Below are 25,010 nucleotides of genomic sequence, written 5' to 3'. Positions count from 1 at the left end.
ATGACAACTGAGCACAACCAGAGATATGCAAGTGTAAAAAATTGTTTTTTTAAATGGATTAATACTTCTTTGGGAACACCACAGCAGATCATTCTCTACCTCTTTTTACTCTGTCCGACTCACAGGATGGTTAATCTGAACTGCATGCTTATCTGAACTTGTAAGTTATAGAACTAATTAAGTGGCAAAATTTCCAATCTGTTTAACAAGACAGAAACTGAATGTAATTTCATACACTTCTCCGTCCACTTTGCCTTACCTGCACTTTTTCTCATCTCTCTTCTGAACCTATAATGCCACTTTAAGAGCAAGTTGATTAACGTGTTAATGAAATTATTAGCACAATCGCTGCACTTTCTACATTTCTCTTTACATATATCACCGTAGAAATAATTTTACCCACTACACTGGCACTTTAAAAATGAAAACGCATCAGAGAGGCTGAAAACCGCAGTTGCAGCGATGGTAATTTCAACTTTCCTTTTGTACGGTGGCAGAACAAAATGTGACTGACACGTCAAAGTGACAACGCTTTGTCAATAAAGGTTAAGGTCAAAAGTTCTTCTCTCCATCACCCCCCCCCCTCCCCCCGCCCCCAGTCCATGCTGATGAGATAAAGACACTTTGTGTTTTAAAGGTCTCTGGTTTAGCTCAGACTTTGGCAGATTCTGCATCCCAACTAAACCCCGTGAGGACGACTTCAAAACAACAAAACAAACTCAGGAAAGGCAGTGAAAGATCAGAACCTATTATCCGCGCCTCTCTGTCCCTGACAGCTTGCAAACAGTAACCCTCCTCTGACGCTGTCATAACCTTTAGGAAAGACGAGGCTTGTTGCCGAAAAGGCAAACGGATAATCCATTAGGCTCAGATGGCCGTGAAGTAAATTTGTTTATTTTAACTTGAATCTTATTTTGAAAACAATTTGATGTTCTTTTTGTTCTCGTAGCGCATCTAATTCATTTTCATCTTAATGCACTTTGGGTAATCTCGTCCATTACAGACTTTTTGTCCACAGCAGTATGGGGTCTCTTCTTTTACTGCCCATGCTTTCCTGTTCTCAGTATAAAATGCAGACTTATGGCTTTAAATTTTCTCCTCCTGGCAGCAATTGAATCAAATGCATACTTGATGATGTGGCTGAACTCCTCTATCCTCGAGTGGCTGAATCCTTCTCTCACCCACGGGTGTGATTTCCAGTATCCAGGCAGCCCAGTAGGGCCCAAGCAACCCAGCAGGAAAACCCATCAGCTTTTCATCCACTTTTCTTGGAAAGGACCTCTTTGGTGATAAATGACAGTGTGTGTGTGCTGAATAGTGCTTCTGGTTTGACCCTCAAAAGGGACCTTCTCTTTTTTTCATTTCTTGTGAAGAGGGCTAATTACCATGTTCTGTAGAAGAGCTATTGAGGTCTTATTTAATTTGAAGGCAGCAGAGAGGATGAGATAGGGGAGGAGGGGGGAAAACAAGCCTGTAAAATTAATCTTTTCTCTCAGGTCCTTTGGCACACGGGATCTGTGATCAAATTTAGGCTCCCACTGGACACTAATTTGATATCACATTAATTTGGGCTTTAATCAATTTTCAAACCTGTGTCCACTCCATTATCACATGCATTTTGGGAATCTGGATTCGGCAGAAGGAAAAATGAGATGATTTCACTACAGTTTCACCAGCTTATTGCATCATTGCATAGCTCAAAGTGCCAGCTGCTCTTTAACCACACCAGCCTTCTTTTTGAGAACTATTTGAAGCTCTATGTGCACCTACTGTGAAATGGAGAGGGGAGATTTTGGCAAAGTATTTAATTAGTACTGAGGGGACTGGAGGATGGTGAAAGCAGGGATCAGGTGTCATGGATTTACAACAATGTCTTCCTGGCAAAGTAGTGCCCCTTTACTGCCAGCTCCTTTCAGAAAAGAAGAAAGGGGGGACGGGGAATGTGGGACTTACTTTCTCATTAAGCAGCTAAAGACAAAAGCTCTCAAAGTGACCTAAGGAAACAGCTATCAATGAATGTGTGGATCTTTTACTGCTAAACCGTTAGCTAAAGGTGTTCATGGTATGTGACTGCTTTCTGTATTACTGTACATTTCCAGGGGTGTGTAATACAGAAAGCCTTTTGTCCTATAAGACAAGACAGCGAAGCTTTGAATCTGCACTGGAGTGTTCAGAGGTTAAATAACTTGACCTTCAGAGGTCATTCTATTCAATTAAGCCACTCTCTCACTGGCCACAGTGACAGGCTTTTTTTCCCAGTTTTTTCCCTCTATGACATCGTCTACTTCTTTCCTTTTTTTCCAAACACCAGTTGCATAAATTTAAGTTGTAGAGGGCTGGGGGTCAGAAGTGGGGCACTGTTGTAGGAGTTGAGGATCACCGAAAACCTGAAACACATTCAAAGCAGATTAAACAGCCTATTTTTACCATCACAAGACTCTTCATGTGTCATTAACACAGGAAGGTCTTGAATGCTGTTGAGCACAATAGAACAATGACTGTTTAACCAAAATTTCACTATGAAAGATTTTAGAAACAGAACATAGCCGTGTTAGCTGTCAGAAGACAGAGGGACAGAATCCTACTGTTAGCTCAACCTCACCACATCCACTTTTAATAGACCCAACAGAGCAGTTTCACATTATATGTTTTAATGGCACGTTTTAGGTTATTTACCCATGGGGTCGCCACAGTGGATGGCTCTCCCTGTTTCATTTACCACAGATTTTACACCGGATGCCCTTCCTGATGCAATCCTCCCATTTATCTGGGCTTTGGGACCAGCACTACGAGTAGACTAGCTTGTGACACTCCCCATATCCTGGCTATGTGGCTCCTTCCGGTCTTGAATCAGGAACATATTATTACTGTATATGTTGTAGTAATGCTATCAAACAGCTTATATACTACCAACTATTGGTCAGTCCATGCTACATCTCACAAGATATTTCTAAAGATATTCGTTACCTCCATTAATATGGATGAATCCTCATGGTGATTTTCATACTTTTGCGTTGGGTCCAGATGACCTTTTTTTGGTTTTTGGTTTTGTTGGGGTATTTAATAAATACTGAATTAATTTAGGAAAAAGAAAATAGTGATTGCACCTGGGTTGATTGACAAAGTCAGAAATATTTCCAGCAGCTACAATAATTGTTAGTTATCATGGTTATTAGCATGTTAAATAAAGGCTAAGATGCTGAAGCTGTTAGCATATGATAACATTTAGCAGAAATTAACATTATTTAGACCGCTGGTTTGACTCTAGACCAGTTTTGTGTTGTCTGGTGTTTAGTCTAAAGTGAAAGTAGATTATCAAAAACGGTAATCTTGGGCCGGGCAATGTGTTTCATTTTAAAGGGATGAAAAAAGTATATTGCTTATTTTAATTGATTGTAACTCTTTGTTAACGGAGTTACGTTGTCGCTCTGAGACACAAACTGAATAAACCAGGACTCGGCGCACATTTCATGCAAACAAAGTTTACAGTGACAGCTTCCAAGACATTTCTACTCACGTGTAACACAGTAGGCACTTCACACGAGAACAATTGATATCGATTTTATGATATAAGTACCTGTTCAGTGAATGCACATTAACATTCCTGCTGCTGTTAAGATATTGCAGTTCATGGCAACACTGGCTGAGAAGTGTGGCTTAGGCAGCAGGCTGAGTGGCAGGTATCTACATGTACGACTGAGTGGATGTGTACAGGCGAGACAGAGTGAAAAAGAGTGTGTGTGCAAGGTGCATGCATGTGTGCATTTGGAGAATTAGTCAGTTGTTTGATTGTTTGGTTGGCTGGAGAAAGATAGAAGGAAAAATGATAAAGAGGGCAGAGCTTGGCCTTGTTACTAAGGTACTCGCATAAATGCATGTGTTTATGTATCCCGCTTTCACATCATTTCCAGACATTTTTTGGCGTTACTTATGGCATTGGTCATGTTTGAAGCAATACCAGAAATGTGTTAAAACATGGTTGCCCAGATTATTCACCTTAAATGATAAGGATGTATTTTTGTAATGGCGTTGGCATACATAATGCTTGGTGTATTGCATTTCTAAGGCAAATATTGTGACTTCCTTAAATGGGGCATGATAGAATTCCACCATAGGGGTCTTTCCTTGCTTTCCCATGCCAAAAGCATAGAAAAGACTCTGTATTATCTTCCCGTTGCTCTCTATTTTGTGTTTGCTTCCAGCCTCTTTGTTTACAGGGTTGAGTTGCAGTGGCTGGAAGTGAGTTGAAAAGTAATCTGAGATGTTTTACAGTAATTAGTTGTCCTCGTTGCTGCTGTGGAGACTGCTGTACTGCCTCAGAATGGGGAATCGGGGACTGCAAGGGGGTTGGGGTGAATGTGTAAGTGGGTGGATGGCAGGGTGGGTGTGGGTCCCTTCTTTTGTAGCCTGCACTACTCTCCCTCGCCGTCGAGAGAGGGAATGGGCCGAGGCAGCTGTCACTTACCATGTGAATGTTTCAAGGGCGACCCAGGGGTCTTTAGAAAACTCTCCTTTTTTTTGCCCCCCACCCCATTTTTCATGAAGAAGCAGCATGGAGTTTCTGAGCCACAGTCGGACCCAGAGGAGGGGCTTTGTTGGATGAGAAGGGGGAGAGTGAGAGAGAAAAAATAAGCCTGGGGAAGGTAAAGGGGGCACTTTGCTGCCAGGCTGCCCGGTACAGGAGCAACCTGAGCATCAGCAGCACTGGTGGGAATAGCGCTGCCACGCCGTTATATGGAACTGGCACAATTTGACCTCAATGTGAAAACTGCTCTTGGCTGGGAACTGTGGGAGTTCAACTGAGCCGTTGGAATACATTGTCTCCATCTGGGCGCACTATCCCATCGGTGGCGTTAACAAGGAAAGAATTCCTCCATCGCAGCTCCCATAACAAAGAAGAAAGGGAGAGGAGCAGAGCTGGTGGGAGGAGAAGTGAAGTGACGGGAGGGGAAGGGTGCACTGTGAAGGGAGAGGAGGGCATTGTTTGCCTGTGACTGTGGGCAACGGAAAAGCATGAGTTATCAGGACATGTGTGAGTGTGTTTAGAAAGTGTGTTTGTATGCGAGCATGTGTGAATGAGTGCACTTGATTGAGTGTGAGCTGGAGGGAGCATGCATGTGTATGCATTCGGGGAGCCTTCAGTTCAGGATGTTGGAGGTGGGAGGCCATTCAAGGGATGCTCAAACAAAGCTGGATTTTTTTTCTATCTTTGTCTTCTTTTTGAACGGTGATTGAGGAGTAGCTGGATTCCTTTACTCATGCTGTTGGGCTCGACTGTGCTTCGGGGTAAGTGTAATTCACGTAAGCTTCTAACCGCCAAAACTGCCACTAAGTCAGGGCTGGCCTAGAGAGACTTTGGTTTTGCACTTTGCCGGTCAGGGATTAAACTAAGAGGTCGTAGCAGTGAGAGATCCAACTGAAGGATTTTCTGCATTTACTCAGTTCAAGAGGCAATAAAATATTCCAAAGCATCAATATGAATGGATCATTCAAATGTAAGTACATAAGTGTATTTTATTTAGTTCAGCTATATATTCTTTGTGAACATTTTCTCAATTCCTTGTATGGAGACATGCCCCTTTTACAACAGCTACAACTAGCACATTGTATTTTATATAGTAGTGCTGTATTGCACATTTAGAGGACAGTGTGCAACCTTGTACATTATCCACCCTAAAATGTTATGAGTCTCATGGGTGAATGCACAGCTGCCATCCCTGATTAGGGACCACTACAATGATTACTACTTCAGGACCTCCCTCAACAGAAACCAGCACACAACAGTGACACAACATTAAGGCTCTACTGTTCTGATTGATGATTATTGTTCGCCACTAATTACCAGTCCACTCGTATCGAGCTTATTACACCAAATCAGTGTATAAATATGATGAAAAACATACAATACAAATATCCTCTATATGGTATTTTAGATGCTCATAATGCATACACACATATAAATGAATATTGCTAATTTTGATGTTCGTGCTTTTATACTATATACAAGTCCCTATACTATAGTCATAATCGAATTCATCAGGAAATGGACTGCGGTCGTGTATCATAAATCACAGCTGAGAGCAGAGAAAGGGCCATTTGAATTAAGGGCCATTTTAAAGGTGGTTAAGTGATGGGATGGTTAGGTCAATATCAGTTATATAGTAGAGTGGCTCTCTGGTTGCCTGGCTCCCTTTCATCTACCATTGTGCAAAAAGGTGAGAGGTGTATATCAGATCCAGGGATGCTGAGAAGGGATTCTTTCATGAAATAATGTAGGTCACTGTGTTAGTACATGTCCTCCTTAAAAACTGAATGATTATTGGGGTTTTTTTCACTCTATATCAGGTCTAAGGGGTCAAGGCAACATAATGAGAATAAGAGTACATAAGCCTGTGTATTTCAAACAGAATCTCCTTTTTACTGTAGCATGTGATGAAAGTGGTCCTCAGCATATCCTCACACAGTGTGCTGTGAGATCACTGTAAGAGCAGCCGTGTAGTTTAGTAAATGACCACACATGTGGTGCGGTAACCAGAGAAGGCACACCCTCTCTGCTGAATTGTTAACCCATATGGACAGAGCCACAGACACTCTCTCGCTTCCTCGGGAGACTGCTGGGCAGTGATCTGGCCTAACTGGGTAATCATTGATCTTCAGGCTGGGGCTTTGTCTGGGCACTACTCTCTGATCTGACTGTGTACTCCCCTGTGGTTTCTTAACTGCATCATCTGCTCAGCAGAAACATGCATGATGTAGGTAATTGCTAGCTTAATGCACATGGAGGCATCATACCAACATAGGTCATATTTAGATTCCCATCCAGTTAAACACTGTCAGATTTCATCTTACTACAGTGATCAAGCATATGTAACCTTAGCTCCTTTATGGGTGTGCCAATTTGAATGAAACTTTTCATAAACATCATCACACATACAGCTATATATATATAATAAATAAGAATTGAGTCAAACAAAAAAGGAGAACCAAATGAAGGACTTTAAAAAGCCCGCCTAAGGCAGATCTGATTTAAATTTGTTTTGTATATTGACAGTAGAGAGACGTTCTCCTTGGCTGTAGACTTTTTTGTCTAAGAAGCTGCAAAAATAAAGAAGCTGCATCTACAGGCTATTATTTTAGCAATCGATTATGGGTGTAATATACAGAATAACTGTCTATCTTTATAGCACTGTACATCCACATCCTCCGCATTCTCAGTAGTTTGAGGAGCCAACATCCCAATTTCCTCTTTGATGACCCATAGAGGCCCCCCACAGATCTTTAGTCACCGAGCATGACCTGAAATGACCTGTAATAATTCTGAATGGACCAGTCCAATCATGACTCAGAGGAGGACCTAACTTCAACAGCACCCCTCCCTGTGCTATCCTGATGGGCTCACCTCAGCTCCACTAGACCGAGATAATTACTCTCACCTTTAACCTTCCTGTTAAAACAATGAAGGCTCTGAGCTGAGGGACAGGCAGACAGGCTAACACCGTAAACTGTCACTCATGTAGTAATTTTGATCAGGTTAGATGGTGATCAGATCATTTTTGTATTCAGAATTCTGCAGTAGTAGTGTGGTAATAGGAGAGAGTCAGGCTTTAGTTTTCCATAAAGGTCACCAGCTATCAGTCTGTGTAATAACAGTGTATACTGTAAGGTATGCTACTGATTGGTGTCTGTTACACCAACAACTCCCCCACTACTCTCATGCCGCTTAGTTTTCCTGCACCTCCTCTTGTTGTCACCCTCTAGAAAGGCGATGTCTGCGTGTTAATGGCTGTCATATTTGATCAGATCCTTAGCGGCTTTCCCAGGACTGGTCCAGGCTGAGTTACAGAAAGCGCTGGCTGATTGCCACTGCTTTTTCTGTGCCAGGCTCAACAGTGGGATCCTCGACAAGCCTGTCACATTGATTTCTAAGCCCAGAATATTTCGGTTGGTGATGTGACATAGAGGGGAGTGCGCGTGTTTGCGGGTGTTTATGTGAAATCTAGACAAAGGGATGGGGAGTATCCTGGCCAAGTATCTCTGATGCATTTTCCTATGGTCCTTCAGTGCCAAGAAAAGGGCAACACTGGCAAAGAAATGTAGCAAATGGAGAATGTGAGACACTGATTTACTTTATTTGTTAGCAGTTTTCTGGACGTGTAAGCTATGCAAGGAGTAACTCGTGCCTTTGAAACTGGGAAGCTATGCTTTTAAAATAAGTATTATTTTGTAGATTCACAAACTGAGCAATTATTCATTGCATGATGACCCCCTTGTCTTATTTTAGGTAGCTGAAGAAACTCCCGCATGCATGGCCGCTGGCCCTTACCTGACCTATTACCTCATTAGCCACTGGGCTGAAGGATTATGGGCAACCTCATCAGCCGGCCCAGCTGCCTGGGCCAGAAGTCCAAGCATGTCAGGTCAGATGAGGACTTTCTGAAGGAGTGCTACCAACGAAGAAAAGAGTGGCAGCCCGCAGAGCAACATGGGGAGACCAAAAAGGAAGAGACTATCAAAGACAAAGCCAACGATGATGCGAGCAAGGAAAGAGAGGTGGAGAGTTACAAGGAACCCCAGGAAATTGATCTTAAAAGGGAGCAGGGAGCTGAAACTCCCATTTCAGATAAACCCCTTCACAGCTCTCCTGCGTCAACAATCAGGAGTACCAGTACTCTAGAAAATGCTTGGCAAGGCAGCCCATCTCCCATAAAAACTTCTCGAAATGGCACCTTGACAAGGAGGACAGTGCCTCCTGAGTTCGCCAGATCACCTCTGGCTCACCCAGAGAAAACCGCTGCAGAGAGGAGGGCCAGCTTCCAGAGGAGAGACTCTAGAGAAGGAAGCCCCTGGTCCTGGAAGAATGTGGCATCACGTGAGGTCACAGAAGTGACAGAGGTGACAGAGACAACTGTAACAGAAATTGTGGAAGTGACAGAGTATCCACCAGGAGATAAAGGAGGGAACCCGATTGTCACCAGAACCGTGAGAGTCTTGAATGGTGTCGCGGAGGAACTTGCAGAGGTTGAAAACAACACGACTCTCAAATATGAGAAGTTGTATCTGGTTTTCTTTTCACTCTTTCCATTATTCTTTCTATCCTAGAACTCTCTCTGTCTGTACAGGCAATATGTTTTTTGGGTATTTCTATATCAAAATTTTTATGAATTGACAAAACACTAGGATTGTCTTTACTTTGCAGCTCCAAAGTTCAAGCTCAGATCAGGATCCCACCCTGGATAAATGGAGGGTAGGTTTTACCCATATCATATTTCTGTTGTAGTTAAGCCGATTATATTTCAGGTGAAACAACCTTGTTTTAAAGAAAACATTTTTTATTCACAGTTAAGAAATTGATACTGATATGTTGTGGTCTTTTGTCAAGGGAACAAGATCTGCCTTGGCACTAAAGGATGTTTCTACAGATTCTGAAACATTTCTCCAAAACCTGGAAGCTTTGCTTAAATGGGTCAAAGAAATAGAGGAGCTCACAGCAAATCAGAAACCCCCATCATCAGAGGTGAAAGTGGTGAAAGCACAGCTCCAAGAACAAAAGGTTTGTTACGTTCAACATTGCATCATAGTTTCATGTTTCCACTGAGTTCTGCAGTGGGCAAAAAGAATTACCTATAGGAAGATGTCCTGAATCCATGGAAAATGCTCTAGTGCTTCCGTTTTAAGGTAAATCTGCTCTATTCAGCAGTGAATGGGTGGTGTTTATCACCACAATGAGCTTCAGTAAGTCTTTGTCTACATGTCCTGAGGGCATATAAAAGCAGGGAAGTCTCTCACCTTTCAGCGGCAGTCACACCCATTGTGCGCTCTTTGGAGGAGGTGAAACCTGTCTGGTTCTTGATAATGTAGGTTTGTGAAACAGGACTCCCCCCTCACTGACTGGCACAAAAACAGGAAGAAAAACAAAAAAAGCAAAAATAAAAGGGGAGGCGGATTTAAGAAATATTAACAGGTGCAAGCAATGTCGTGTCTCAGAAATCGTACATAAAATGTTAAGAATAGGTTTTCTGTATAGCAGTATCAATAGTGTTTGTGATTCCACATAATATCACTTCACCTGAGATATTCAGCTGTTTCACAGCTCTTGCAGCGTCTCCTAACAGACCGGAGGCGTAGTATGACCTCCATGATGTCAGAAGGCACTCAGCTGGTGGAGGCCCATGTGGGAGAAGAAGGGGAGCAAGTAAAGGTCAAACTATCCACTCTTAATCAGAAGTGGGAGGCCTTACAACAGGAAGCAGAACAAAGGTGAACCACTTTTACTATCAATATTGATTTGACAAGACTGCATCACGAGACAAACATCACTCACTGATTACGGGGACTTTCGTAGGAGGGCAAGCCTGGAGCTCATCCTTCCCAGGGCCCAGCTGTTCCAGGAAGGAGTGGACAGCTTGCAGCAATGGCTCATATCTATGGAACAGACTCTAGCTGAACTTCGAAATGCAGAAAGAGTAATGCTGCATCTCACAGAGGCCTCCGACCGGGCCAAGGTTAGAAATCTAAAGCGAATGGACTGCCATGCAAAGTAAAGGTGGATTGTATTGTTTAAATAGAAGAATAGATTTTACAATACATTTTAAACACTTTTTTTCTTCCTTCAGGCTGTTGTTGAAGAAATTCAAGTTAAAACTGCAGAACTAGGGAAAATACAGAAGTCAGGTCATGAGCTAATGGAAGCATTATCAGGTAATGTTTACATACATCTTTAAATTAGTTATTGTAGATGGATATATTAATAATAGAAGTTCTGCCCATGTCTGTCCCTTGTCGCTTGTTTGATAACTCCTTGATTAATCAACACTATTATATGAGAAGACTGAGATGTGATCTACCACTCGTTCAAACAACTTCAAACCAAACACTGCACTTCCTTGCATCCTCAGCAGTACACCTGCCAAGTGTGATGCTGGTGGTTATTTTGATGAATGGCTACTGTGTAAATCTGGATTTACCTTTTCTTTCAGAGGAGGAAGCCCAGCAAGTACAGGAGAAGATGGATGCTTTGCGTATTCGTTGCTCTGTGCTGAGTCTGAGCAGTCTGGACGTGCTGCAGAGACTGGAACAAGCGCTTGAGGCCTCCAGTCGTTGTACCTCCAGCCAAGAGGACCTCCACCTGTGGCTGGGTCGCATTGAGCGGGAGCTCTTGGGGGCAGCAGGGGCACAGACTCATGCTGGAGATGCAGTACTATGTGCAGCTGAGAGACAAAGGGTAATGTTTACACATAATTAAAGGTTTTTAGGGTTTATACAAGGAAATACCACTTGATCGCCATTGAAAAGTGGAAGTGCAAAGCTAATGTAATATGTGGAAAAAAAAAACATTTTCACAGGACTCTGTAAAAGTAATGTGAAGAACTAAGTACGCCACCAAATTCAAAAGAGCCATCTAAGCAGCAATAAAGTAATTGCTTCTGTATGACTTCATCGATCTGTCATATTATTGTGGAGCTGGGGTTGGCATTTCATTTTCCCAAGAAGAAACTGGGACTGTCTGTTGTAGGTTTCTTGACGTTCTTGGGATTGTTGTCTTGTCACCTGATCTAATTTTGACCAAGCATTAGCTGCCGTCAAGTCAGTGTTGTTGTAGGACAGTCTTGCTCTAATTGCACTTTCATGAACTTTAAGATTTAACTGAGACCTGAAGACTCTGAGAGAAAGCCATTAGGTTTTGTGTAATTTCTTTATTGTCACATGGTGTTTTTTACTTAAGATGTTGGAAGCCTTCAGAACATATCTATTTGTATTTGAATGATAATTGTTTTGTTTATGTGACAATACTGTGTATTTTTAACAGTTGGAAAAAGCAGTGGTAAAGGAGATAGCTTGGTTCAAAGATACAGCAGCCAAACTTGAGAAGCTGAAAACTATTGATCTTGATCCAGAGCTCATCGCAGAACAGGTCTATGAGCAAAAGGTCAGGACACACACACACAGACACGATATATTATACAGTACATGCTACAGTTTTATAAGTCCATCAATAGGAATGTTTGGTAACTGATTTTAACTTGATTTTAACTTGATATAATGTTACCTGTACAGATTTTAGCAGTTGAGATTCTACAACATCGGTTCAATATTGAGAAGATGGTAAAAATCACTGAAATCTTGATGACATACAGCGATGAAGGGGAAACTGGCGATCTTCGGGTACACTCTCAACTAAAATTTCATCAATGAAGCAAACACATACATGACTCGGGAGGTTTGAATGTATTTTTTCCACTGTTACATCTCCTGCAGACCCCAATTGAGGCTTTACAAGAACAATGCAACACCACCTCAGCTACCAATTCCCACGTGGTCCTGCAGCTTGAGCATGCTCAGTCACTCCTCCATCAATTCTCTGAGGGCTTTGCTGAGGTTTCACCGTGGCTTGAAGAAACTCAGACCCTGATTGGCCAGCTGTCCCTCACCACAATTAGCTATGAGGCATTTCGGGAACAACAGGACCTTTTACAGGTAAAGAAACCTGCTTTCCCATATCAGAGTGCCAGCTTTTCTCTTCTTTCATCACCCTTTTTGTGCTGGTGAACAATGAAGTCCTTTCAGACTTTATAGCCACTGCCACTATTTTTCTCTGGGTAAATGTGCTAATCTGTTAAACCATAGTTCATTAATGTAATTTACTTCATGACAGGTCTGTTGTGTCAGGCCTGTCACTGCAAGTGACACAAAGGGATTTTTTGTCCTTTCCCTGTTCATTTCAAATGCTTTCTGGTAAATAAAGTGCTCTCTGCATTGTTAAACTTTTTTTTTCTCTCTTGTGCTTAGGGTCTTCGGGAATCTATAGCTGAACATAGACCTTTGATTGCACGTTTATGCTCTCTGGCAAAACGCCTGTCAGAACTAAACTCCATTCAGGGGGATCAGTTCTGCCGCAAGGCCACAGAGGCTGAGGAGCAGCATAGAGCTATTAGAGACCGCGTGAGAGAGACTGCCAATCTACTGGAGGAGTCCTTGCCTCGATTCACTCAGGTAAGAATCCTTGTTTGGAAATGTTCACCAGTTTGTCCTATACTGGTTCACAGCTTAATGTTTTCTTATTCCTCTAGCTGAACGAGAGGATGACTCTTATCAAAGAGAGTCTACACCGCCTGCTCAGTCGCATACAGACACCCACCTTACTTCAAGGTCTCACGCCAAGAATCCAAGAGCAGCTGCAGGACAACAAGCAAACCTTGGCTGAGTTGTCCAAACTTGAGTTAGGCCTCAGCAGCGTCAAAACACAGGCAGATGAACTACTGGCTAACACTCGGGCTGCCGGGGATGGATCAATCAGCACAGGTGACCATATTCTCAGATCTCCTGAAAACACACAAAACCACAAGCTGCAATGTTTTTAATTATGTGGAAAAGTTTAAATTCTAAGCAGTTTGCTTGCCATATCCTTGTGATCCCAGCAATTCAAGAGCGAGTGTCCAGCTTGTCCCTGCTTTGGGATGAGACACATAATCAAGCTAAAGAGAGGGAAACCTGGCTGCTCAAACTCTTGGACCTTGCCGTTAAATACTGGAGCGATGTCGGCGATGTCACAGCTGCTCTTAATGATGCTCAGCAGGCGGTTTTGGATCTCAATGCTAGTCGAACAGACTCTGAAACAATACGTCAGAGCCTTGAAACCATGCAGGTTGGTCTGGAGACTTTAAAAGGAAGCGTGCGTGAAGAACCCATATTGTTAGAAAGACATGTTGTAACTTTTTCCATTTTTTCAAAATATAGACTCTCAGGGAGGATATAGACAGTTTGCAGGGAGATCTGGACAGTCTTGGCGTTCTGGGAATGGAGCTGATGTCAGCATGCGGGGATACTGACAAACCAGATGTCACAAAGAGCCTAGATGAAGTATGAAACATATCTGAAAGTAATTTTTTTCAGCTGATTAAACTGTGCACTGACATAAAACCATATATTTTTGCTGGCTTAAAGCTCTATTGCACGTGGAACAACTTAAGCAAACTATGGAATGAATGTCACAAAAAGCTGGAGGACTCCTTGCAGATGGCACTGCATTATCAAGATACCATGCAGGTATGTGTCCAAGTGCAATACAAAACCATTTATATGGTATGCATAAATTTATAATAACATACATGTCATTATCACAGCTATATTAAATAACACACCACATCTTTTTACTATCAGGGACTGTTTGAGTGGTTGAAATCAGCTGAGCTGAGTTCTGCAGAGGAGTTCGTGGTAGGAACTGACTTGGAGTCAGTCAAAGAACAGCTATGTGACCTCAAGGTGGGTTCATTCTCCATACTGCCCTAGAACCTGCAATTACATTCATTCATAACGGCACCTTTGCCTATTAAAAGTAATGTGTTCTCTTGGTATATGTTTGCGTACGGTATCCCTTGTTTTAGGAATTGAAGCGGGAACTTTACCAAAAGAAGATTGAGATAGAAAGTCTGAACCATCGGTTTGTGTGTCGGCTGTCTCCAGGCTCAGAGCGTCCAGGCTCAATCTCGCCACTGTGTGACTTCAGACAGCGCTGGGACAGTCTGGAGTCAGAGACTGTCAACAGACAGGTAAGAAGATGACAGCAGGTAGAGTGATGCAATGCTAATGCTAATGTGGCTATTAGCTGCTATATCTGCTGTGCCACAACTTCAAAAGACATTTTACTGAAACAAAGGTGAGCTAGCCTGTAATAAATGTGTAAAAATGATCTGTTTCCAATGTTTCTAATGATATATACTATCCACTCATTATGTTTACAGCATCAGTTAGAGTGTGCTCTGCTGGGTCTCGGTCAGTTCCAAAACACACTGGATGAGCTGCACACTTGGCTTTCCAGGACCACTGAACAACTGCAGGGCAGCCAGCCAATCAGCATTGACCTGCAGGCATGTGAAATAGAGCTGGCTAAACACAAGGTTGGTGGTGGCCTTAATAAATACAGATATACTGTGACTAACATTTCAATCCAGCCTTTCAGTAGGCTACTTTGTCAACGCTGGAAACTTTGTGTGTGTATGTGTGTGTCTTGTTTATTGTATGCTTACACACCACCTATCTGAGTCATCTTATAAGAGTCAGAAATAACTAACACCAGAAAACACTTAGCCCAAAACAATCCAAGCAATACATTGCGGAAATACTATACATATGCATTAATCTCTTCCCTCCTCCTTTTTCCTTCTCAAAGGTGTTGCGGAATGATGTTATGTCTCATGTTCGCACAGTGGAATCCCTCAACAAGGCAGGCAGGGGGCTGCTGGAGGTTGGGTCCGCAGAAGGTCCACATGGTCTGCAATCTCGATTGGAGCATCTCAATGAAAGCTGGGAGTTTGTCCGCTGTGAGACTGAACGAAGGCAGCTGGAATTAGAGAACAGACTGAGTCAGGTGAAGACAGAATTATATTGTTACACTGGATCAGAAGTCTTTTTGATTGTAAAACACGATTCAGTTTATTTATAACAAATGTTGATGCACGATATATGTATATTGTGTTGGCACAGGTGCAAGATGTTACAATGGAGATTCAGGACCTTTTACAGTGGTTGGAGAATACAGAACTGAGACTGTCCTCTTCTAAAATCATGTGGGGCATGCCGGACTCTGCAAGTGAAAGGCTCAATGCCCACTTGGTGAGGCTGATTAGAGTTTAAAATTAAAAATGTCAACTATAATCCTGGAAACATACATGTGAAGATATTGGTTCTAATTCTTTGGCTTTCCTGACTTGATGTGACAGGAGTTGTGTAATGAGATGGAGTCAAAGCTCCACACCTATACAGATGTGAAGAATGCCATTCACAGGATGCTGGAGAGCAGCGGTGTTGTGCGGGGATCGAGCACCGAACACAGCTTGTCGATTCTTGAACAGAAATGGGCGTCTGTTTACAGCAAAGTCCAGGAGCGAAAGGTCCTTTAATGTAGCACAGTCAACACGCTGCCTCTTTGAGATTTGTTTTCAGTTCCAGTGTGTTTTATTTAGTGTGTTTTATTGCAAATACATGTTATTACAGTAAATCAGAGTGTAGGACTTTTTTCTACAGGCACAGCTCACAGAGGGACTCAATTTGGCCAAGGAGTTTCACAGCAGTGTCCAGGAGCTACTCACTAAGATGAGCAAGTGTGAAGAGTCTATGGGGAACCTGCCAGCTCCTAGCTTTGTTCTGGACACAGTTTGTGCACAGCTGCACAGTCACAGAGTAGGTTTTATTTATTTATTTTTTTAAATACCTGTTGTATTTTTGTTTTTATTGCTTCCAATCCAGAGATCTAAACCCTGTAATATGTATTGGCTTTTCATTTATGAAATGCTTTTATCTATACAGACACTGGTGAATGAGGTAAACAATTATGGAGAGAAGAAGACCACAGTGGAGAACGCAGGCCTCAGACTAACTGAGCTCAGCAGAAAGGACGACTGTGATGTTATTCATAACCTAATCATGACCGTCCAGGATCGATACAAAAAGTTACAGCAGCGGACTTCAGAAAGAGGAAGGATGCTGGAGGATGTTAAAAAGAATGCCAAGCAGGTATATTTCATCTCTAATATACAGAGATATGTAACCTTGATCTTTCTCACGCGTGTATATGAATATAATGTGCCACACCCACGGAGAGCTTTGTATAAAATGTTTCTATCTCATTCAGTTTAATGAATCTTGGCGCCTCCTGGTGGACTGGATGACAGAAGTCGAACAGACATTAGACACACATAAGGAGATTGCGGTGTCCCACGAAGAGATTAAGCAACAATTGACAGAGCAAAAGGTACATTATAAACATGGTGATATGCTGTATGTGTGTAAGCACCTTTGCTGTTCACTTATGTGTCACTCATTTGCCGATCGCTCTTGTAATTAGGAGTTCCAGAAACTACTGAGATCAAAGAGGCCCATGTACGAGGCAACACTGAAGAGCGGTCGCAGTCTGCATGAAAGAGCTCAAACCTCCCACGATAGGCAGCATCTGGAGAACTTAATGGCTGAACTCAAAGACACATGGGACACCATCAGTGGCAAGTCCATGGAGAGGTACAGAACTGTATACCGTATACAACTGAATTTCTACCAATAAATGAGCCAAACATTCACATTAATACAGATAAATAACCAAAAAAAAAAGTGTACTCAAAGTGTTTGTGTTTTCTGTTTTCTTTTAGGCAACACAAGCTAGAGGAAGCACTGCTGTTCTCAGGAAGATTCACTGATGCTCTGCAGGCACTGAACGACTGGCTGTATAGAGCAGAACCCCAACTGGCTGAAGACGTACCTGTTGGTGGAGACAAAGACATGGTCAACAATCTCATAGACAAACACAAGGTACCCACAAATACAGTTTGGAAAAAATCAGCCTTTGCAACCAACCCACAGGACTTATTCTAATGTTTTCATTCTAAATGCAGTGTTATTCATTTCCTCATTTTCATATTAGAGGGTGTAATGCAGTCTTGTACATGAAGTGTTTACTAACAGTTGTATATCACATGTATTATTAATGTATATACATACAATTAATGTTAAGTGCTACTTGTTGTACTCTGAATTTGCAGCTCATTCTTCACAGTCCTTCCTCATGAGTAAAATAAAATAGTTGGTTTTAGCCTTTTTTTCTCTTTCTCTCAGGCCTTCCAGAAGGAGTTGGGAAAGCGAGCCGGATGCATTAGGACCCTGAAGCGCTCTGTGAGAGATCTGACCAGGAGCAGCACGGCCGACGCTCACTGGCTGCAGGAGCAGATGGATGAACTGGAGGGCCGCTGGGAAGCTGTGTGCAAACTGTCAGTCAGCAAGCAGGACAGGCTGGAGGCTGCGCTTCAGCAGGTGTTGTACACGAATAGTAAAGGCTGTGAGGCTGTCCTGTGTGTGCAACAGCTGTTTTAAAAGTAGAAGCTGGAATTTTGACATTCGGTATTAAATGCTGATTCGACTGTGTCACTTAATCTGTCAAGACATAACCTTTTGCACTGATACTGATAGCTTCTGCACAAAAACTGACAGGTAGTCGTGTTTCTTTAAGTTTTGTCAAAAGTCATGAAAAAACACATGATGTGAAGCACTAATAAGGAGCTAAACTCCCCTCCTCGTTCTTGTTAGGCTGAAAAGTTCGACGGGCTCGTTCATTGTTTCATGGAGCGGCTCACTGAGGCCGAGAGGATCCTAAAATACGGGGTCATACCAGAGGAGGAGGAAGGTCTGCTTTCCTTCCGCAAACAGCATGAGGTCAGTATAAAATTTTGTCACTCCCTGTAGAGAAATTATTTTTTTTCCAGCTTATCAGCTTCCAGTGAGTGCAGAGGACAGACTCTGCTACAGAAGAAGCTGGTGCTGATAAGAGTTTAGTGTTTGGCTGAAGGTCAGTTAAACAAAGCTGTGCTTGAGCGTAGCTGTAAGGACGGCTACCTCGAGCATCAAAAAACTCATCCAAGTCTTTTTATTGCTCCGCCACAGGAGTCGCTGTCTGCCTTGCAGGCTCAGGCAGTGGAGCTTGAGAACATCCAGTGTTTGGGTGAGGAGATTCTTGCCTCCTGCCATCCAGACTCCATAATCACCCTAAAATCGTGGATCAGTGTCACTAAGACACGCTACGAGGAAGTGAGTGCCTTTGTGCCAAAGTAATACACACAAGGTTCTATTTTCCTTTAATTATATTAAAAAACAAATCATTTGATTGTTTAGGTAACTGTTGCTATCAGTCACCAAAATGGCTTGAATGCTGGAAGACATTTTATCAATGTATAAACAGCGAGCTGTGTAATTTTCTCCCCCTCTTTTGTTTTCCGAGTCAGGTTCAGACCTGGGCCCAGCAGCAGGGCCAGAAGATCCAAGCCAGTTTGACAGCACTGGAGACAGAGAGAGAGGAAGTCCAAAGACTGCTGGACTGGATCTCATCAGCAGAGGAAGCCCTCAGCCTCAGAGATCAAGAGCCTCTGCCTGAGGCCACAGAGTATAACCAAAAACTCATTGAGCAACACACAGTATGAGTTCTTTTTCTTTGAGAGCATGAGTTATTTACCATGTTTGCACTGCAAAACCCCCAGTTTTACAACATGCTTACTGTACTTTGTAGTCTCAGTTATGGACTCCTCTCCGCAGGTATTCATGGAGGAGTTAAATAAAAAGTTCCCAGAGGTAGAACATGCCACAAAATCCTGCAAACACAAGAGCATTTCGAAGCAGCAAGTTTCCCCAAGCAAACGGCCCCTCACCAGTAAGCCACTGTGAAAACAGCATTCTGTGCATGCATTCGTAAAGGGTTAAAGGTTGAGTAGCTCACTGCTAATGACCTGTCAAGCACATACAGTATCATTTGACTGAGATGAATGATGACTTTCTTTGTCCAGAGAGAAGGAGCGCTATGAAGTTGCAGCCTGCTATACCAGTCCCCCTGGAGCACCTTGACCCTCAGACCCCACAGCTCAGTCAGCTGGTCAGTGAGTGGCAGAAACTTTGGCTCCTGTCTGTGGCGAGACAAAACCGCTTGGAACAACACCAGCAAATGCTCAAAGAGGTCATTGTGCTTTTTGCAACATAACTGTAATAACGTTGAGAGACTCTGGTACCATTGTAGGTGGCCAAAACAATAAAAATGTTTTTGAAATTATTATTAGGAGAGACATTTTGACATTCAAAGATTTAAAAAGGTTGTGATATTTTGCTGTTTCCCACAGATGGAAGAATTTGCAAACTTTGACTTTAACATTTGGCGAAAGCGTTACATACAGTGGATTAGTCATTTGAAGTCTCGGATCTTGGACGTGTTTCGCAGCATCGACCGGGACCAGGATGGACGGATTAGCCAGAAGGAGTTCATCGATTATGTTCTTGCCTCTAGTGAGACTTTCTTACCTATAATAATCAGTTCATTGCTGATACTAATGTAGCTCTCATTCTGGATTATAGTGCTTTAACTCTTTACGTTAAGATCTGCATGGCTGGTGTTCAAGATAAGGCTTTGTACTCCTTCTGTAGAATTCCCCACAAGCTCTCTAGAGATGAACGCTGTCGCCAACATCTTTGACATGAACAACGACGGTTTCATCGACTACTATGAGTTTGTGAGCGCGCTCCATCCCAGCAGAGATCCCTACAGAAAAACACTGGATGCCGATCAGATCAATGAAGAGGTAAGAAGAGCGTGTTCATAAGGAATAATTAAGAAAAAGTTAAACTAATGTACTCCTTATGAGGTTTTTCAACTCATGCTGTCATTATCCTGCCTTTATTAGGTGAGCCGACAGGTAGCACAGTGTAACTGTCCCAAGAGGTTTCAAGTGGAGCAAATAAGTGCCAACAGATACAGGGTGAGTCAACTGTTAGTCACTGATTCAAAAGATATGCAACTTCATATTTAAAATGCTAAAATCCTCGACCACAGAGGAAATTTATGTCTTACATGGATTTCCTCTGTCCATCAGTACTTGTAACACGGTAATATTATATTATTTAATGTTTGCTCCAGTTTGGAGATTCCCAACAACTGAGGATGGTTCGAATCCTGCGTAGCACATTGATGGTCAGAGTCGGAGGAGGCTGGACTGCTCTGGATGAATTCCTGGTTAAAAATGATCCCTGCAGAGGTTGTAATAGTCATTATTTCCTGCATAACTAAATGCCTTTCTTTCAAAGACAAGCTGTTACAAACCATAAAGGATAAAACATCTCTTAACATTGCTTTTTCAGCTATATCTAGTTGGCCAATAATGGCCTTTTCATTTGACATTCAGGTGAATTAGATTAAAAAGTGAAAGGTGAAACAAACTAATATCAAGAACTGACCAATTCATGTTTAGCACTAAAAAAATCCTTTTGCAATCAAAAAGATCTACATGTAGAGCCATCAAGGCTAAAATCGGGTTAAATCTGGTCAAAAGTAAAGGTCAAATAGATGACTAGATCACAGCTGGCTGTTGACCTCTTATATTTAAAGAAAAAAATGCAAACTTTCTGTTTCTGATGGGCTCCTGTTGTTATTTGTCACATGGTAAGCTGATTAGGACAAGCCTGTGGACATTAAAACATTATTTTTCCCATGTGGAAAGACAGAACGGCAGATTCCAGGTTTGAATCTGTTGGTTATGGAAAGACTTTGTAAAGGTCTTTATGAGGAAGAGTGTATAATTATACATGTCTGTGAAGGTTCTCAGTCATCCAGGTCAGTGTAGTCTAAGGAGCTTGGAAAGAAAAGCGTCTGGACTTCTTTAAGTTGCTTGAAGACGTTTCACCTCTCATCCGAGAAGCTTCTTCAGTTCTAAGGTCAAATGGTGGAGAGACCCAGATTTAAACCCAGTGGGAGTATCCCCCAAAGAGGGAAAAAGGACCCCCTGATGATCCTCTAATCACATGAGCCAAGGTGTGAAAACGGGTGTGGGTCACAATCAGCCAGGGTTTCGGGTGAGCTCATTGTGAAACCTGGTTCCACCCTATCATGTGATTTCTTGAGGTCAGATGGCCCAGGGTGTGAGTGGGTTCACCCAAAAGACAAAACTCCAAAACACAAACTTAACAATGTGGTGTAAGCTGTACAGTGCAGCGAGGAATGCCCAGACCTCTACATTGGAGAGACCAAACATCCACTTCACAAGCGCATGGCACAACATAGAAGAGCCACCTCCACAGGACAAGACTCAGCAGTCCATCTGCATCTAAAGGTCAAAGGTCACTCTTTCAAGGATGCCAATGTTCACATTTTGGACAGAGAGGATAGATGGTTTGAAGGAGGAGTGAAATAAGCCATTTATGTCCACTGTGAGCGACCATCTTTGAACAGAGGCGGGGGTTTACAACACCAACTATCTGCCATCTATAATCCAGTTTTGAGATCCCTCCCCAGACGCCTAAACGCCCACTCACACCCTGGGCCATCTGACCTCAGGAAATCACATGCTAGGGTGGGGCCAGGTTTCATAATGAGCTCACCTGAAACCCTGGCTGATTGTGACCCACACCCGCTTTCACACCTTGGCTCATGTGATTAGGTAGAGGATCATCAGGGGGTCCTTTGTCCCTCTTTGGGGGGAAACTCCCACTGGGTTTAAATCTGGGACTCTCCACCATTTGACGCTTTTCTTTCCAAGCTCCTTAGACTATAATTATACGCATTTTTTTCTTTTCACCCTTCAACCAAATCTCAACATTCTTTAGACATCTTGCAAAGTTGTCTTCAACATATTTTAGCCATCTTTTCACTGAGTTTTTGTTGGGTTGGAGGGGTTGTTAACACAGCGTATGTGAAAAAACTTTAGTCTTATTAATATCTACATGTTGGCTGACTATAATAATAGGTGTATCTATAAATAATGAGAAGTTTTGCCATTTTCTGTAAAATCCCTCTGTTGTGTCTCCAACAGTAAAAGGTCGGACCAACCTGAAGATAAAAGAGAAGTACTTGTCCCCAGCTGGGAGCACCTCTAAAGGTTTGACTGTCAGCAGGTCCAACTCAAGCCTCAGCCTGTACAGCAGTGCCTCTGCCCCCACCAGCCCCATGACACGCAAGGTAAGCTTTAAGCTGTGGGTAAAGCAACTTCCTATCTTTCTAATATTGAAATGAGAGAATTTCCATAACAATGTAGGATCAAGTTGCACCTGTCTACCTCTCAAATGAAGAACAGTAGCAACCAGAAAAAATGTAAATGTATTTTATTATGGAGACATTTATCAGTAATTGGTGTAACATATCTGGCTTTAGGCATTACTTCGTAGGAGTTTCTCAGGTGACCGCTGCATTCGCCCCAGGAGCTCCATAGCTGCTTTGGGGTCTGACCTACAGTTTGCCACAACAGGGGAGGATAACTCTCCATCACCACCAGGTTATTTTTCATTTTTTGCTTGATTTTTTTAGGCAAACTGCTTTCTCGTGCATCCAGTAAAGTTGCAACATTCACTTTTAGAACTTGAGAAACTTGTTGTGTTAACCCGATTCTGTCTGTTTTCATTCTTTTGCACCTTCTAGACGAAACTGAGAGGTTGCCCACATGATTATCTCTCCTTCTGAGCACCCTGAGTATGCTGCAGCGCTCAACCCAAACACAGCCTTGAAGCCCCAAAAGAGTGACAAGCAAAAGTTAGGTGCTAGAAGGGGCCTGAAAATAATGGAATCATTCACATTTGACCAGGTGAAAATGAAGGAAAAATACAGGAAAGGTCACCAAAAGTGCTGCTAACAGGCGTGCAGCTTTAGGTAATCTGCGTGAGAAGAATGTCTCAGTGTGGACAATGAGGGGTCAGTCCAGATGCAAGGCAGAGATTTTTTTTGTCCCTTTTTTCCTCATTTCATATATTTGTATCTGATTGCGTAGAGAGTAAGAATTTCTGCATGGATACTTGCTGCATGATAGCCAGAGCATTGCTTTAATCAGAACTGCTTTTATTTTCCAAGCCTGCTAAAGATGAGCTAAAGTCGGACGGTGTCGGGAGATGTCAGTAACGCTCTGTTACTGATTCAAGGTGACATAGTGCTAAGACTCACATATGATGGCACTGAAAGGTGTTGTGTTATCTGACTCTGCTATCAACATCCAAAAAAAATACTCATATACCAAAATCATAACTATATAAAGGGTACAGTATGCCGTCCGTCAGCTTTGTAATATTTTTTTTTGTTTTTATGTCATTCCATGATGAGGATATTGTTGGCAGGGCCACACTTTCTTTTGTCTTTTAATTTTTTTGGACAGCATGTTTTCATATAAATGTATTTTTATTCTTTATTGTAAGGATGCTCTAAACACTGGAGATTGTTTAACGAACAATGCACTGAAGTACGACGGGCCATTGTTGATTTGTAGAGATTCTTTTTCTCAGGACTGGTTGTGTCTTTCGATGTATGTTTCTATGGAACATTACTGTGAACATGTAGATGTGTTTTTTTCTTCATAACACTGTACTTAGAAAAATTTCTTTAGCGCATTTGTCTTTATAAATATGCACTTTTCTGTGTCCAACTACTGTAGATATGTCGTGCTAAGTAAGAGGATGTCTTACATATGATTTATACAAACTATAATTTTAGTTTGGGGTTCATAAAAAAATAATGTTGACAATTTTATGTCATGAGAATGCAGTGGTTGTATATTTAATATTTCTATTAGTTTCTATGCTTTTCTGGCATTTTAAGCAACACAGTATCGTTTTTTTGTTTTGTTTTCTGCCATTCAATCAGTTCAGAAACTCTCGCATTTGTTAATTCATTATTCGCCTTCCAAAGATGTTAAAAAGAACATTCAACACTAGTTTCCTTAATAACAACACATGAGCCTGGACATAACAGTATGTATTGTTTCAGCAATAAACAACAAACCACATTTATCTTGAGAAATAATCAACTACAAGTCCACCATCATCATCATCATCATCATCCACTGGTAGTGTTGCAAAGCTTTTATTCTGCGGGTTAATGATAGACCAGTTAATACTTTACAATATGTGTAACCACTATGTTTGTAAGTGTCCCTTTGTACTAGATCCACCTGAGGTTGAGTAGCTTCAGTAGCTTATGTCATGGCATTTGGTCTATGCAGTTGTCAACTAAATTTTTTAAAGTCAAAAATGTTTTACGTGATGGAATACATTTTCTCTTTGCCTCGTGTTTGGAGACAGTTGATAATTTACTGTACTGTAAAAAATTACAACAGCCAGATTTCACTTCGATTGCTATGCACCCTGATCTTTCTGTACTGTAAATGTTTCTATACCCAGCACTCATTCTGATGTCTAACTTTAGATGAATGTCACTAATAATTTTACATCCACTTGTATAAAAAATAAAACTTTTGTATAAAAATATGAAATAGTTTGCTATTAATATTATTACATTTGCTAATACTACCAAAATGCCCTCTGTGGAGGAGGCAGAAGACCAACTACAATGGCAGAGGTTACTGGGGTAGTTAAGAAGCTCCGTGGTGCCAAGTTGCCAGGCTAGGATGAGATTCCAAAATCCTGAGATGATAAAGGTTCTGGCCATTGTATGGCTGTCTTGGCTGACACTTGGTTGACGTGGAGGTCTAAGACAATGCCTGTGGAGTGGAGTGGTGGTT

At 42.0% G+C, this 25,010-nt stretch overlaps 1 protein-coding gene across 1 annotated transcript; it reads left to right on the top strand.

The window, feature by feature from the left end:
• Positions 1 to 4,995: 4,995 nt before the first annotated feature.
• macf1b (microtubule actin crosslinking factor 1b) lies at positions 4,996 to 24,761 on the top strand. The gene is made up of 40 exons (XM_085473372.1): positions 4,996 to 5,286; positions 8,282 to 9,018; positions 9,197 to 9,244; positions 9,380 to 9,550; positions 10,091 to 10,257; positions 10,343 to 10,502; positions 10,614 to 10,698; positions 10,977 to 11,221; positions 11,807 to 11,926; positions 12,055 to 12,162; positions 12,256 to 12,474; positions 12,787 to 12,990; positions 13,068 to 13,299; positions 13,416 to 13,642; positions 13,735 to 13,857; positions 13,942 to 14,043; positions 14,158 to 14,259; positions 14,382 to 14,546; positions 14,739 to 14,894; positions 15,167 to 15,364; positions 15,481 to 15,609; positions 15,717 to 15,887; positions 16,021 to 16,176; positions 16,303 to 16,509; positions 16,628 to 16,747; positions 16,841 to 17,010; positions 17,139 to 17,298; positions 17,602 to 17,796; positions 18,070 to 18,195; positions 18,424 to 18,567; positions 18,762 to 18,950; positions 19,069 to 19,183; positions 19,317 to 19,483; positions 19,644 to 19,806; positions 19,945 to 20,099; positions 20,202 to 20,276; positions 20,435 to 20,552; positions 22,323 to 22,468; positions 22,661 to 22,781; positions 22,925 to 24,761. Exons 2-40 carry the CDS (start codon positions 8,362 to 8,364, stop codon positions 22,948 to 22,950), a joined length of 6,342 nt encoding a protein of 2,113 aa, XP_085329498.1. The 5' UTR covers positions 4,996 to 5,286; positions 8,282 to 8,361; the 3' UTR covers positions 22,951 to 24,761.
• The last annotated feature ends 249 nt before the right edge of the window (positions 24,762 to 25,010 follow it).

This window comes from Copadichromis virginalis, linkage group LG11 (genome assembly GCF_057382275.1).
Source record: "Copadichromis virginalis isolate Kocher_CV1m ecotype Utaka linkage group LG11, C_Virginalis_male_GT1.1, whole genome shotgun sequence".
In the NCBI taxonomy this organism is placed as follows: Eukaryota; Metazoa; Chordata; class Actinopteri; order Cichliformes; family Cichlidae; genus Copadichromis; species Copadichromis virginalis.
Note: the sequence above shows the minus strand (reverse complement) of the source record. Positions and strands in the feature narration are given on the sequence as shown.